General features: G+C 41.5%; 1 protein-coding gene across 1 annotated transcript; it reads left to right on the top strand.

The window, feature by feature from the left end:
• Positions 1-370: 370 nt before the first annotated feature.
• Positions 371-8,112, top strand: gask1b (golgi associated kinase 1B). Its single transcript, XM_034542734.1, has 4 exons — positions 371-1,329; positions 2,017-2,234; positions 4,026-4,252; positions 6,887-8,112. Exons 1-4 carry the CDS (start codon positions 450-452, stop codon positions 7,092-7,094), a joined length of 1,533 nt encoding a protein of 510 aa, XP_034398625.1. The 5' UTR covers positions 371-449; the 3' UTR covers positions 7,095-8,112.
• The last annotated feature ends 7,530 nt before the right edge of the window (positions 8,113-15,642 follow it).

Here is a 15,642-nt window from a genome sequence, read left to right as displayed (position 1 = left end):
CGTCAACCAATAACTTTTAGAAATGTTAGCAATTGTTTAAAAAATAATAATAATTTGACAAAACTGCTCTGATTTTCCAAATATTCCCATAAGCGCTGAGTCCGAGGACATCCACAATATTCGTGTACATGGCAACTTTATGTGCTATACTTCTCTTTAATTGAGTACTTTTGATGCCGATTGTAAACTTATGCAAAAGCCCCTCTGTGCTTATGAGTCTGCATATGTCACCACAGAGGATTATATTATAACGGAAGAACAAACGAGTAGTCAGTCTCACGTTGGGTTGGAGGGTGGTTTCCCAGCCCGTCCATCCCCCTAAGCACGCGCACTAGTGGCCACAAATCCTCCCTTCCAAAATAAAGTTTCTGGAGTTGTGCCGTCCTCCCCGGTTGGTAGTCGGGCTCCAAACCGGGGACAGTCACCCCATGATGAGCACATAAGTTCTAATGGGGAAGTCTCGCTTTCACCGGCTGTTCTTCCCTTGCCTGAAACGGACCAGCAGCTTTCGGAGGTGCCCTCTTTCAAACAGGAGTTTGATCCTTGCGAGCGCGTGCGTGGTTTATTTATTGGTGGCCGTTTCACAAGTCGGATACTCGCAGCAGCAGCAGCAGCAGCAGCGGGCCAGGAGCATTGAGAACGACAAGTACCGGCACACCCGTGGATTGTATCACTTGGATGTCCCGGACTCTGTGGATTTGCAGACCGGAGCGGGCTTCGTGGTCCCGACGCGGTCCAACGTGGTCTACATAACGCTTAAGCCGAAGCGCCTGAAACCGGCACACATCCGGGGTACGATCAGACCGAAAGCGAGGAGGAAAGTGAGGAGGAAAAAGAACGAGGCTCGTTCGGCTTTTACGCAGAACAAACGTGGCGCTATGGAGCGGCACGCGGGCCAAACGAAGCGCGGCTCTGCATCGACTAGTTCAGGAGGAACCGGGGGTGTTTATTACAAATCTTTAGACATAATCCCCACGGACCCACATGCAGACTTTCACATAAGTTCCATACGAATATACAGCCAGAAGGCACCGCCGTGGCTCAGCCCACGGGACGTGAACGTCATGCGCTTTCTGGCGGATGCCAAAGTTTTGCGCGTCAAAGAAGTGTTTTCCGGCGGAGACTCTCCGTCACTTCTGGTATTCGAGGGCGAGACAAGCCCCGCGATCGACCTACCACGCACACAACGGAGCCGTGTGTGCGGGGGTCAGTGTGGAGTCGTGGGCAGACCCGTGGACACCACGGAGGTCTTTGCTTTCCATCTGGACAGGGTGCTGGGGTTCAATAGGACATTACCAGCAGTAAGCAGAAGGTTCAGCTTCCTCCACGGTACGTTCACAGACACCAGGACAACATCTCTTATTGGCTGAGCCGAGTAGAGATAGAGAGATCAGTAGGGGGGTGGGATGAATATATCTGAAGAACATTAAATTTAATTTTCTAACTTGATGGGATACGTTGGTTTCTTTCTGGGCGTGTTTTTGAAGGCAAAGTCATTCAAACACACCGTTCTGAAAGTCACTGGATGTCCTGCACAAATTAAATGGATCCATTAATATCTCGTTGTTCTGGAGTCTAATGGTGTGTGTGAGAGAGAGAGAGAGAGAGAGAGAGCATCTGACACTCTACACATTGTGTCAGTGGGACCGTTGTCATGGCCACATGAGTCAGGACTATTTCGAGATCAGAGCCAGTCCAGAAATATTTCAAGGCCAGACTTAGCAATAAACAATACGCACATATTTTTCCATGGCAGACAATGCTATAAACAGGCATTTAGAAGTTTAGGGTCACATTTCTTTTCTCCTTCACACCACCGGTACTCCGTCTCCGACATACCTTTTTTAAAAACATGTTTCTAGCACCATAAACGGTAGTTCAGCTTTGATCTGCACATGTGTGTGTGTGCATGTTAACCACTGATGAAGTGTGCGGTATGCATTGCTCAGTGAGCTTTTCCTGGATAAAAACTTGGCCGTGTTTTTAAAAATGTTTTTTTTTACCCTCCCTCTTTAGATGGCCAGCCCTGTCCAGTGGTGTCATGGGATGCTTCTCTCTACCCAGAAGGCCGTGCTGCAGGCTGGTCCAGCGTGAGGTTAACGTGGGGGGAGTACCAGAGCTCCCTGAAACAGAGGTGTTGGCATAAAAACATCAGCCCAAAGCCGGACTCCGGCTGCTCCACCGTCCATCACTATGAGTGGAGTAAACTGGCTCTGTTTGACTTCCTGTTACAGGTAACAGAAGCTGTTTAAAACCACGTTCCTCTGAATGTGAACAAACAAAAAAGCACAATTGCGAATTCTCTTGTCCTTCAGTTTGCTTTTGTGGAATTAGAGTCTCTCTTTCTCAAATTCCCCAAAAAGTGCCTCATAAATAACTTTTGTAAACATCCCCTTTTGGCCAAACAGATGTCTTGTTTCCTGTGTGGAAGGTGGAAGGGCTCTGATCAGATTTTGGCATTGAGACTTCTTTAAAATGCATCCCATAATCAAGAAAGAACACATTTAACAGAGTGAGGAAAGTAGAAAGTACAAACTTTTATTCCATTAGTTTGGATTCTTTTAGAACTAATACATCAGCCATTGAGGTCACCGTGCCACAGCTTTCATTACGTATCTTTCTTCTTTATTTCAAGTTCCTTATGAATAGATTCATGAAAAACCAAAGATAAATTAAGCAGTTCAGAGAATCATATTTCCAACTTATTGGACACACAAACTATATTGTCTGAGAAACAAGTGCCCCGTGAAGTTATTATATTGGATTTTTGATAATGAATAATAAAATAACCAATCTCATCTATTCACACCGAGACATTTTTTCCTGAATATTGCCCAGGTGACAACAATCATCTCTGAATACTGAAGCCAATGTAGAACTCCTGTGAACCCTTCTACACAAATACAAATTAATGTATATATTTTTTTTAAGTTGGCCTCAATAGACAACTTAACTTCTATTTATGATCATCTTGGCGATGCTTTTAATCCCTTTAGACCTTAGAGGTTAATCTACCATAAATGAGGCAAAAATCATCAAATCCTCCTTTTCATAACTTGTGATATTACAGTTTTCGTCTGGATTCAAGAAATACATTCCAACCAGAAGTTTCTTCTCATCTCCCAAAGAAGATCAATAACCTCTGCATATGTATACACTGAAAGTATGTTATAGAATGATACATCAAAATGACAAACTAACGGTCGAAAAAGACCAAACCTTTTATTTTCTAACACGATAATGTCAACTTGTAAATGACAAAAAGTCCGCCAAGACTTGGTTACTCATAAACAACATAATTAGCTGAGACCAATGAAGTCCATTACAATAGGCAATCGTTATAAAGGGGTTACAATTTCATTCGAAGATTATGGGCTTAAAGGCTGTATGTTTAGGGACTTTTTGGCTTGATTGACAGGCATGGAGGTATTTCATCCTCTGTGGATCCTTGTCAATCAAAGTTGTGCCTGTGAGTGGAATCTGAAATCCACGAGTGATATATATTTTCTTTGTTTTTACTGAGTCTTTGGGAGACATCATCTGAAACCTCTGCCAATTAAATGGTTGAGAATGCAGAGACTGACGGACACGTTGAAGCCGCCGTTGGGATTATGGGTTGCCGGTCGTTGTGGAGGAAGCAGAGGTTATAGATGTGCTGTTATGTCACGCTATTTGATAAGATATCGACATCAATTAAACAGTGCCCATGTCTCAGAGGCCCTACAAAAAAACCAGCCTGCTTGATGCGTTGAGTTTTTTTCTCTGCTAGATAATTGCAGTTATGTGATCTAATAATAATATTTGTATGCCGTCTGTGAGATAATGTAAAATGGATCCCAGTGAATATTGCAAAATAAGCTTGCGCTCGTGGGCAAAAACAGCCTTTCATCCAACACTTTAAAAAAAAAGAAGAGAAAAACTCCCCGAATACCAATGTGAAAACTCATAAATCAATCACAAGTGTGATTGGATTTTAAATACACCAACGTCAAGCTATCTGACGAAATGTGAACCTTCTCCTTCAGATTCACAACCGTCTGGATCAGAGCTGCTGTGGATTCAGGCCCAGGCAGGAGGATGTGTGCGTGGAGCTCGGCCACAACGCTGAATGTGGGGACCAGAGCCACATACAACTGACACACATCGTCCACAGGGGTCACGACCCCAGACGCCTGGTCTTCACCAACAACGAGGGCTTCTTCGACCGCAATGAGGACAACCTGGACTACAGGCTCCTGGAAGGAATCAAAGAGTGAGTTTGGACCACAAGAACACCCGTTATGTTAACATTACTGTATGAAATAGATTACATTTCACTCAGATTGGGTTTGTTGTGCTTCAAACATCAATAACTGGAAAAGCAATGCATATTTCCATTAACAAGTGGCCTCATTCGTGACAGTTTGTACAAACACATTTTATCAAAAATAGGAACTTTTGTCAGATTCATCAATGTTTTCCTATTTATAACAAAATATTGTAGATATGAACAGGACCACCACAAGACTAATTATTAAATGATTAAAACTGTCCACGGCAATATAAGTGATTGATGTTTCTCTTGCGGTGTTCTTTTAATACATTATTTTATTTACAACATGGTTAAAAAATCTCTCCAAGACTGTTCGACAAACTTTGAAATTCAAGTTTCTATAAAAACAAGCACAAAGCAGTTTTTTCACAAACAATGGCAATGGCATTTTTAAACGTTTTGATCATTTAAAACCTTCATAGTCTTACAGATAAATATTTAGATCTGGCTCAACAAAGTAAATGTGTCTTTTTGAATCTCCGGGGGGCGTAATAATGTGCTCTTGCTCTTCATCCCGATGTGAAAACTATCCCCCACCGATCTACGCGGAACATCCAAGAAACCAAAAGAAGAACATGTTGCTTTCTTTTCATCCATCTTTTGATCAATAAATCACTCGGTCGGACCGATGGGGAGACTGTTGTTGGGCGAGTCTGGTTTGTGTCTCTCCCCAAACATGGACCCATGTGCTCCACATCAATTCTGTAGCTTCTATTCTGCCAGATGGGATGTAAAGGCCACATGAGCCTAAGTGTAGCCGCTGTCAGATGACTTCAAGCTGAAAGATGACTTCAAGCTGAAAGATGACAGGATATTTGATCATCTAATACCTGATCTTGGTTGATCTCATGTGGAATCCTTTGTAGATCTGTGATGGTTTTATCCCTTTGACTATTATCAAAGCTAAAAAAAAAAAAAAAAACTGATTTTACTTTGTATTCCAGGCACATTCCAAATTGACACGTACAACACGCACTATCGCAGTTTGTTTGGAAATCCTGAGCAGCTTGAAGACCTAAACATACTCGGCAACCACTTGGCAATCTCTCCATTGCTCCATTCTGCACTCATCTTCAAAGTCCCCCCTCTTTTTCTCTCTTGTGTTTTACTTCTTTTTTTTTTTTTTTTTAGATATACAAACATTACTCTGAGGGAGAACAGACTCTTGCGGGGTATGACGCAATCCATTCATAACTATGTGAGGCAAGGTAAAAAAAAAAGCTATCTCTGACTCGAGCAGCAACTGCACTTTAGTGCTTTGACAACCATCTTCCAGCCTTCTAAGTGCATAAGGCCAGCAGTCACATTATATATGATTAAATGTTCCATCTCTGCTGATATTTAATGCGTATGAATGGAGCACTTAAACAATGTCACATGCCTACTAATCTTTAGCCTGTCGCTCAAATGTAGTCATACGGAAGTCAACTCGTGCTGATGTGATCGGGTATTTGGTAAATCTACAGACTCCGCACCATTTTCAGTTTTTTGCTAACTGACATATTATGTTTTGTCAAATCCACGACCAAGTAAATGTTTTGTTAATTCATAGCTGCTATACAGTTACATTAATTTGCCTGTGATCAGTACATTTGTGTTAACTTAGCCATGTACTATTCTGAAGTTGGGATGCATCACTGTGTAGTAGGTAACCAAAACACACGTTTCATTAATATGTTTCATATCGGCGTCGTATCAAGCTTGCGAAAAAGCACAATTCTGTCGCTCGTTGTATTGCGTCACTCGCTTCGACCGAATGCAACAACGTCTGCGTTCAATATTTCCGTGGCAACTGGGATGCTTATCCTCAGATTTTCAAAAGTACTGGCAGACATCTGATGACTCAAAAAAAAAAAAAAAACCCTAACGTGACTTTGGAATGGATTCACAGCGATTTATTAGTAATAATAATTAAAGATTGTAACTGCTATCACTGGAGGGGTCGTGATTTATTTCACAGTTTCACAATTGCTTCCGGAAACTTCGAAGGCCAACTCCGGTCCCGAAACACTTTTTTTGGGGGGGAAGTTGCTGCATAGCAGTGCACCTTATGCATACCATAATGCTACCTGTGTGTCCTCATCATGAAGACACGTTTTGGGACAATACTCCTTGCGTTCTCAGGACTTCCTGATGCTCACTGTCCCAAAAACCAGAACGGAAATGGGGAAAAGGGCTTTTGTGTACTCTGCACCCTCAACCTGGAATATGTTGCAGAATACTTTGAAAATCAAAGAACTGATTCCACATGCTGGTTTTAAATATAAAATGAAGGTTCCCAAAAAAATCAAATTAACTCTGTTATGTCTCTTAACTTTTAGTTTCTTTTAACTTGTCTTGTTCTTGTGTTTTTTGCTGCACGTGTGCCTTTGGTGTTCAGTTGCCTCCCATGTTCGTCTGTTTCTGTTATTTGCATGTTGGTACGCCACCTTTATCCATAATAACAGGGTAGCTTCGCCCGTCGAGAATCATCAAAAATATTTCTGCTCCCAGCCAAAGAGCAGCTCTGCGTTAAAAACTAAAACAATTTAACTAAACTTGTTCTTCCTGACTCTCACCGTTTGTTGTCTCCAGGCTCCCAGAGCAGGCGGTGTCGGTGCTGAAGAACAAGAGGCTGAGGGAGAAGCTCCTCCAGTCGCTGTTCCTGGACCAGACGTACTGGGAGAGCCAGGGCGGCCGGCCGGGCATCGACAAGCTCATCGACGTCATCGAGAGGCGGGCCACGGTGCTCCTCACCTACATCAACGCTCACGGGATCAGAGTCATGGCGATGAACGTGTGACGAGAGTCACGGGGCGGACAAGTGACCTCGATAACGTGACACAGATGAAGTAGATTAACCACTTGATCTTCGCTGAATGTCGTTTAACAAGAGCACTGGAGCATCATCCACTTACATTTTTCTCTAAGTGGCTCGGGGGGGGGGGGGAAAGCAATATCACATCAGCTCGTGTTACAATGTCGGTTCTTTAATATCAACGATACAAGAGCATGCGAGCATAATGGAGTCAAGTAAAAGTGGTCCTAATCTTCCGGACCGTCTCATTTCACTGTGAAACATTGAAAGAAGAGAATAAGATAGATTTTTTTTCCTTCTTCAAATATTCGTAAAAAAAAGAAAAAAAGAATCACATTGCTAATAACAGTCTTATTATAAATCGCTCACTATCCTTTCGAAATAGAAAGCTTCAAATGCAGTCATGGTAACCAGAGATGCTTTAAATGAACGTTTTTTAAATATTTAAAATGTTTCGAGGCCGTCGTTTTCTACAGAATATGCTGCCGTTATAACTTTGCTCCTCCTGAGGTCTGGCATGACGTGTAATTTGCTTTGCGTATGTTTGGTGTGCCCTCAGTGATGCTGTAATGTGTGTGTGGCAGGAATTACAGTAAGATCTTATTAAAGGCTTTCAACATAGCGAACAAGCCACAACTCAGATATCTTGTGTACAGTCTTAAAACTTTTTATTTTTAACCAAACTCCCAAGAAGTCTTCAATAAGTTTCCAACATGATTATCTCAAAGATGTTATTATGGGAACAGCTTTGCATTGTGTCTGTACTTTACTTTATAAACTGAAGAACTTTATGATGAAAAGTCAGATGGTGTTATTTTGTTTCATATGCACTTTTTTTAACTTTCTTCTTTAATTGTTGACGATGTTTCGAGCATCGGAAGGTCAATAAACTCATTTGCCAAATATTTCTGCTTAATTTTAGGAAAAAGGAGCACAATATTCTTTTGACATCACTTGATTTCAGGTAATTTGTCGGTTTGGCACTTAAATTGTCCTAAATGACAAATCCACCAGCAAAAAAAAAAACGAGTTAAAGTATATACAATCATAGAAAATGCAGTATCTGTCAAAAGCACGTACAGAAATAATCTGTGTCTGTCTCCGACATTTGAGCCAGAGCATGGGGTCCACTTTTCATGCCGTAAACAGAGTGCTCTCGACTCACAGAGTTGGAGTCGACGGGGCTTTGTGGGTTATTTGCGGGTCCTTAACGGGCATTCACTCGGCTGTTATTTTAACCCCTCTGCACCCGCATTAGTGCGTCGGTGTGGTCCTTCGCCTCTGAGTCTTTGTGTTAGGAGGGTGTTAGAGGGCTTCCATATTCTCACACAGGAACACGCTCTGACGAAAGGTGACTTTTGTTATTCGACTGTTTTGCAACAATATATTTAAAGACACACACACACCAAAGACACATGGGCAAGCATTATGACCTTGACCTTTTCCTGACAGACCCCCCCCTACCCCCGTCATGTCCCCCTAGCCTAGTCAGTCCCACTCAGTGAAATTAGACCACTGTAAAGTGTGTAATGTTCTGCAGGTTAAGTGCTGCACTCCAAACTGACAAACAAGCTATTTAAAGCAGCTACTTAGTCGCTCAACTTGGAGTGTTAGTGTTAGTTTTCACTATCTGGGTAACCGAATGAAAATGTCCTGATCAAGGCTTAATTGGCATAATTTGCCAAAGTGGTGAAAATACACACTAAATTAACATGGCATGTACAATGTACAAAACAAATATTTACTTCTTTACAATGTCCCTGGTTTGAACGGACAACAGTTTTTTGTTTTTTTTTAAAGCTGTATTTTCTTCTTCTTTTTCTCAGTTTGGATCTGACGTGGGGGTGCAACCCCCGAGCCAATAAGCAGAGTGTGAAGCGCGTATGAATTCCCACGTCTAACTGAGGCTCCAAGAGAGCAGACAAGCCACAGCAATAACACGCGCGCCTCGGCCCGGAAATTCATTCACAATTTGCCACCTTCCCGCGAGATTCGTGACGAGGTGTCAGAAAAATCAAAAAAATGATGTGCTACCACAACCACTGCTGCTCAAATTGTGAATGCTTGCGCGTGTTTATGCACAGCGCACGACAATGTACATAATTTTGTCTTTAACGCCGTTATATATATCTTTGGTTTTATCTGTACGAAAAAAACAAACAGATGTGCGAACGTAACAATTCCCCATTTGCTGTGAGGTTGTGTGTCGGACTCTTTCCTCTCCGGGAGCAGTTGTCAAGCAACCGGTGGAGTAACTGGCCTTTGTACTACGCCTACTCTGTCCAATGAAGTGATATGTAATAACAATGTGCATTGATTCCATTAGGTTAAGCCCCGTTTAGCCAAACACAGAAACTGCATTTCAATCAGGAGAGAGAAGTCAGATGAAGAAACAACAATTGTTTATTATAAACAGGTGATGGGTGATAAAGAAGTCTCGACAGAGTCTTTGGCGCTCAGACTCTACAGGGAGATTTCTAATTGAGCAGCAGCAAGATAAATCCCCCCCCCCCGTGGAGTCCAGGCCAGGTGGTGCTGATTGGTCCTGATGGATGGAGGTGGAGGGCTGTGTAACGGCAGCATGAACGGACCGAAGGTAGAGAGACAGTCCTATTTAAAAAGAGACAGCACAACGAAACAATTATTACATCATTAGCCTGTCATCTCGCTGCTATTGGATAGAGGAGACCAGCTGGTTTAAACAGCTGATATCATGAATAAAATAAAATAAAATGTATTCCTCTAAAAAATGTTCTGCAGTGTTTGCAAATCAAATGTCCTCAGGCTGGATATTTAAATTAAAATACCTTTAAATCCGGTGGGCTTTGTACTTTCCACGTTTGGTGAAGCAGGTTTTTGGCTTGAGAAATGACTGTGAAATAAGATGGGAAATTTGAATATTGTTGCAAAGGTTCTCAAGAAGCTTCAAATGGTTTCGCTTGAGGTTTAGTTTGTGAACATTTCCACTCTTGTTTACACGGATAATGAGCATTTTGCTTTTTCAGTGGGTCCGCTTTTCTTCTTCTTAAGTTAAGTTTCTAATTTTGACCTCTTCTTCTCGTTTCCGAGGGAGTCAATAAATGGAGTTTTTGAGAATAATTTGAGGCAGTTCTTCTCAGCTGTGCCCAGCTGGCTGCTGCCGGGTCAGCCACCAGACAGAAGAGCTCTTTGTTCTTGTAACCTCAGCTGAGCGCTGATAATCACTCTGCTTTACCACGATGTCACTTTCCACACTCCCTGCCCTTCAGAGTTCACCACTGACCTTCAGTGAACTCTGAAAACAAAAAATAAACAAGCAAACTATGTGCCTGCTGGCTATATTGGTCAGAGAAACATATTTATTATGACATTCATTAAATTATTCTTTGACTTTGTTTTCTATATTTTCTGCTTGTTCGGGACACTTTCAGGTAGCGGGTCGCTGCTGTTTTGGAAATATTTGAGCTCATTTTACCATGCAAACAGGGGGAAAGATCTATACAGCTCTGCACCGTCCAAAGGTAACAACATATACCTACCAGGCACCTCTAAAACTCACTAATTAACAGACTATATCGTGTAAAAACTAAAAATGTTGTGCCTGGCTATTTTCGCTAAGCTAAGCTAAGCTAACATGTCGCTGACTATCGACAGACTGATATATCTCCCTTCTCCTTTATTAATCCCACAGGGGGGAAATTATGCTCTATATTTGACCCATCCTTAGTAATTAAGGAGCAGTGGGGTTGCTGTCTGAACTGGTTCAGTGTCTCTTGCTCAAGGGTCTCCGGCATGCTACGGGAAGAACAGGGGATCGAACCGGCTACCTTGTGGTTTCAGGATGGCCACTCTCCCCACGAGCTACAGACCCCACCTGGTGTCGAGCAAGATAAGAAAAGTGAAACATCTTCCAAAATATCAAACTACTCCTTTCAAATGTGTCACACACACCAACATTGGAACACTCTGTTAAGACAACGTTTGCTCCGATAGGACATTTCACCTCGAGCGGCTTTCACTTCCATTAGAAGCTTCCGGGGTCGTTGGACCATGTTGTCTTTGAAGCATCTGGAACATTACGCTGCTAAGTGTCTCTGGGAGTGTTTCTACAGCACCTGGGTGGTCGCTGTCAGAACACTCTGGAAAGAGATTACATGCCAAAATGACTGTCTTTTGTCCCGTCGCGTTGCCTCTGACGCTGCTGGAGCGCGTTCTCTTCGCGGCTATAAGGACTGTATAGAGGAGATATTGAAAGAATGTCAACACGCCACGTGAAGTCATGTCAAAGCTTGCTTGTTTCACTAAATAGACACGTCATTCTTCGTTTGAAGATGTGCGGAGTTACTTTGTTTTACGACTATACCGACTATGGAAAGACATTTGTTTTTTTGCAGGCCTGGCACACGACCAGCATTTTGTAATCTCATCCCCTCTTTGTGAAGGAGAGAAAGTTTGAGGGGATTTAACTGTCAGCTGTCCTGACTTAAAAAATCCGTACCCCTCGGGTTTCAATCATCCGTCAGTTGAAGAAACACCTCCTCTTCTCGCTCTATTACCTCTTCCAAAACATCCCTTTTAAAAAAATTAAGCTTATTTTATTAAATGCAACATAACCAGAAGAGTTTTTACTCTATTCTTAAAGCACATATCCAATTCATGACAGAGTGGCTGGTTTGCTTCACCAATAGTCCAAACCACACAGCCTTGACTGTTTCTGTGTATATAATTCTGGATATTGAGAAACGTAATCCTCCTGGGGCAGCTTTTGTGTTTTCTGGTCAGCTGATTCTTTAGAAATACATGTCAAGAGTAAATACGCTGCACTTAAAACTGAATTATCCCACCAAAAAAAAAAAAGTGCTTAAAACTACAGCTGCAGCTCGAAGGCTGTTGAAGTAGAAGGCTCTCTGTTGCAGCCACATGGAGCACTCTTACCAGAGGCAACGCAAACACTCTTCATAATCTTTAAAACACGATTTATTGAAAGCAGTGTGGTCGGGAATAGACTTCACACACAGATTCTTAAACAGATTGAAAGTATATGCAGTCTGTGGAATTAGATATCTGTGTAGAGTTGAAGGTTGACATAGCTTCAGGCCCAACTGTGACGGCACCAGATAAAGGCGAGAGTGCAGTGAGCTGCACGTTTGATCGCATACAAGCTCCATCCAGCTCAAAAGTTTCATACCTGTAATTACTTTTAATCGTTCTGGAGGAGGTCAGAACTCCTCAAGAGTGAGGTCAGTGGCAGCTGGTTCGAACATCAGTGTGTTGGAAATCTAAAAGGGGAATAAAAAGTTTTAAGCATCAACGGTATATGGAGTTTTACAGAACTTAGTTCGCCTCGAACGCAGCTCACTTCCGGTGCACTTAAGTACTTAAGTCCAGCACACCTGTTCATCCCACCTTGGCTCTGTCTCCATTTCCCTCCCCCCCAACCCCTTTGTTTCTAACATTTTGTTCTCTCCCTCTCACAGGAACAACGGGGGACTCCGCTCTCCGAAGCTATACCCCCATCCACGAGTCTCCACTCACCAATTCCCACCAGCCACGGGGACCTTCCCTCTCTTTCTTCCCTCTGCCCCCTCTTCTTCCCTTACCTCTTACCCCTCGACCTCCATCCCTTCCCCCTCGACCCCATCCCTACATCCCTTCATCCCATCGTCCCTCGACCCCCTGCTTGTATTTAGCAACTGTAATGGGAACGTTCAAGGGAGTCGCTTCCCAGCTCCTTTTTTCCTGCACCAATCCCTCAATACAGTCAGTTTACTCCATTCAGTTGCAGCTGAGATGGAAGCAGTTGTATGTGTGTATGTGACGCATTGGTCCGATTGCATACATCAACTGAATGCTCAATGTAGAGTGGGATTTGTACTTCTTTGTTTGGTCCCTCTGCACTGCATGTGAAGCCTTGAACTGGAACAAATGTGTGTGTCGGCAACAGGTGAAACACTCTTGTCGTCTAGCGACAAGTAGTATGTGGCAACCGTGGACTTTATAAAACAATGGACGTGGCCCCCGGGACTTCACCCATTGGCTTCTGAAGAGCTGTCGTGAAGCTAAAAGTGGGAGGAGCCAGCCACCCACTGCCGTCGCCCTCTCGTCAATGAAGACACAGCCTGGCTAATCCAAAGGTCGGTCAGGTGGCCTCGTTGGTGGGGCTGAGGCAGCTTGCAGCTGGCGACATGACACGAAGAAACCATCTGTCACTCAAAGCGGCCGTGCCCTTGATTGGTCGTCATGAACAGTGGCCAAAAAAAACCAACCTTTTTGCACCAGGTTGTAACAAACGTTATTTTCTGCTATTAAATTTGGCATTTTAACATCTATGGGGTCTTACTTTTTGGAGCCAGCCTCAAAAAGCCATTTGATGAGATGCAGTTTATGCTACTTTGGCATTGGCTTCATTACTCATCACCGGTGGTTGCCACTGAGTGTAAGCTTGATAAACTACACATTTGTTTATTAACATGCTTAATGTAATCACATGTTTTTTACTACAATATAGGGCCTAATTTGGAAACAAATAGATGATATCTTATAATGTGCTTTAGTGGAACAACATTAAAAGACAAATTGGAATGAATTTAATTACCACAAGCATAGTCGTTGGCAATCTAGCCTTGAGGTACAGAAAGAAAACGTTGTCAATAAATGTATAGTTTGGAGTTGCTATAAGACATGCATTGAATACTGCATGATTTGTGTTGAACTAAAATGTTTATTAGTTTCAAATTATATGAGGAACCATAAATCATTTCCGGACGAAAGAGATTAATATATTCTTTATTTTCTGACTTAAGCATCTCTAAATTTAACATAATCAATTACATAATTCCATCACCAATGTATCACTACTCAGTAAGAAGGTGCTTCTTAAGGCTTAAAAAGAGGTAAATTAAGCTGACGTGAATCTGGGAAATATTAAATAATAATTTATCTGCAGATCTCAAAGGAACTCCCCCACACACAATTTGAATCTGTAAAGTCAGAGCTATAACACGCATTCACCAAAAATAGCTTTGGGTACAAAAGCAGCAAAAAATAAATAGATAAACATACAATCCCCTTTTACAAGAACGACACGATTTGAAGATGTGCTTGAGGAGGCCTCCGGTGGTGTAATTCACGGACTGCCAACACATGGCAAGCGAAACAGTGGACTGCCGAGCTCCCGTAGGGCTTGTTTGTTTGTGTCTATTGTACATAAAAGGTTTTGAGACCTTTTAGGTATGATGATGTGAGGTAAAACTGTTTTACAATGAGGGATGTTATGTATGTATGTATGTACTGTATCTATGTGTGTATGTATGTATCTATGTGTGTATGCATGTATTCATGTGTGTATGTATGTATGTACTGTATCTATGTGTGTATGTATGTATGTGTGTATGCATGTATTCATGTGTGTATGTATGTATGTATGTACTGTATGTATATATATTATAATATATAATATAATATATATATATATATTATATTATATAATATATATAATATTATATATAATATTATATATATATAATATTATATTTATATTATATTAATATTTATAATATATATATTATATAATATTTATATTATATTAATATTAATATTTATAATATATGTATATATATATATTTATATATATTATATTATATATATAATATTATATTTATACACACACTGATAAATCAGCTCATCAGCTGGTCAGCAGCCTGTTCTGAAAGCCCTGCCAACTTTCTGGGTGCCATCTTGGTTTGTAGTCATTGTTGTTTCCATGGGGATGTATTGCTCCGCCCACTTAAAGTTGTCCTTTGATTCCACAGAATGTTGTTACAGCGTGATGTCACAGCATGATGTCACAGAATTTTGGCAACTCATTCCGGGAACCTATAAATAGCCAACTGCCAAATGGGGATTTCTCTTTCTTCTCATTAGTTTTTACAGTCCACGTACATCTATTACAGAGCAGGAACATATTACTGATAACTAGCCTTTCAAAGACAACCAACGTTTTTTACTGCGCGACGAAGTCATTAATACACCACAAACGTCTTTTTCAAGACGCACCGCAGAGATTTTCAACATACATATATACGTAATTATCTATATAACAAATATATATATACCATATATACCATATATAACATATACATTATATATACAACATATATAACATATACATTATATATAACATATATAACATATATATATATATATATATACATATATATTATCTCTGCAACTCTACACTCTGCTAAATGGATCGCGGAAATAGTCAAAACTACGGAGCTGGCCGTCCTCAAGGTCGTCCTCAAGGTCGTCCTCAGGGTCGTCCTCAGGGCCGTCCTCAGGGCCGTCCTCAAGGTCAAAATCAAGGTCAGCGAGATCAACAGGACATTCCAGGAACTCCCGCATATATAGCACGTCAGAAATGGATTGTTTTTTGTTATGAAGATAAGATCAATAATCTCAACATTCGTCTCCAGCAGAAGGACAAGACCATTATTGATCTAAAGAAAGAGAACGACATGGCTCTTGAGGTTGTGATTGAGAGCCTCATTGGTCA

Source organism: Cyclopterus lumpus, chromosome 10 (assembly GCF_009769545.1).
Source record: "Cyclopterus lumpus isolate fCycLum1 chromosome 10, fCycLum1.pri, whole genome shotgun sequence".
Taxonomy (NCBI): domain Eukaryota; kingdom Metazoa; phylum Chordata; class Actinopteri; order Perciformes; family Cyclopteridae; genus Cyclopterus; species Cyclopterus lumpus.
This window is presented reverse-complemented; position numbering and strand designations above follow the sequence as displayed.

Bases quoted from the DNA above. Each gene is read 5' to 3' on its own strand.
- gask1b (XM_034542734.1), top strand. From the start codon at position 450: ATGGGGAAGTCTCGCTTTCACCGGCTGTTCTTCCCTTGCCTGAAACGG. The intron at 2,235-4,025 runs GTAACAGAAGCT...CTTCTCCTTCAG, and splicing joins TGTTTGACTTCCTGTTACAG to ATTCACAACCGTCTGGATCA. The intron at 4,253-6,886 runs GTGAGTTTGGAC...TGTTGTCTCCAG, and splicing joins CTCCTGGAAGGAATCAAAGA to GCTCCCAGAGCAGGCGGTGT.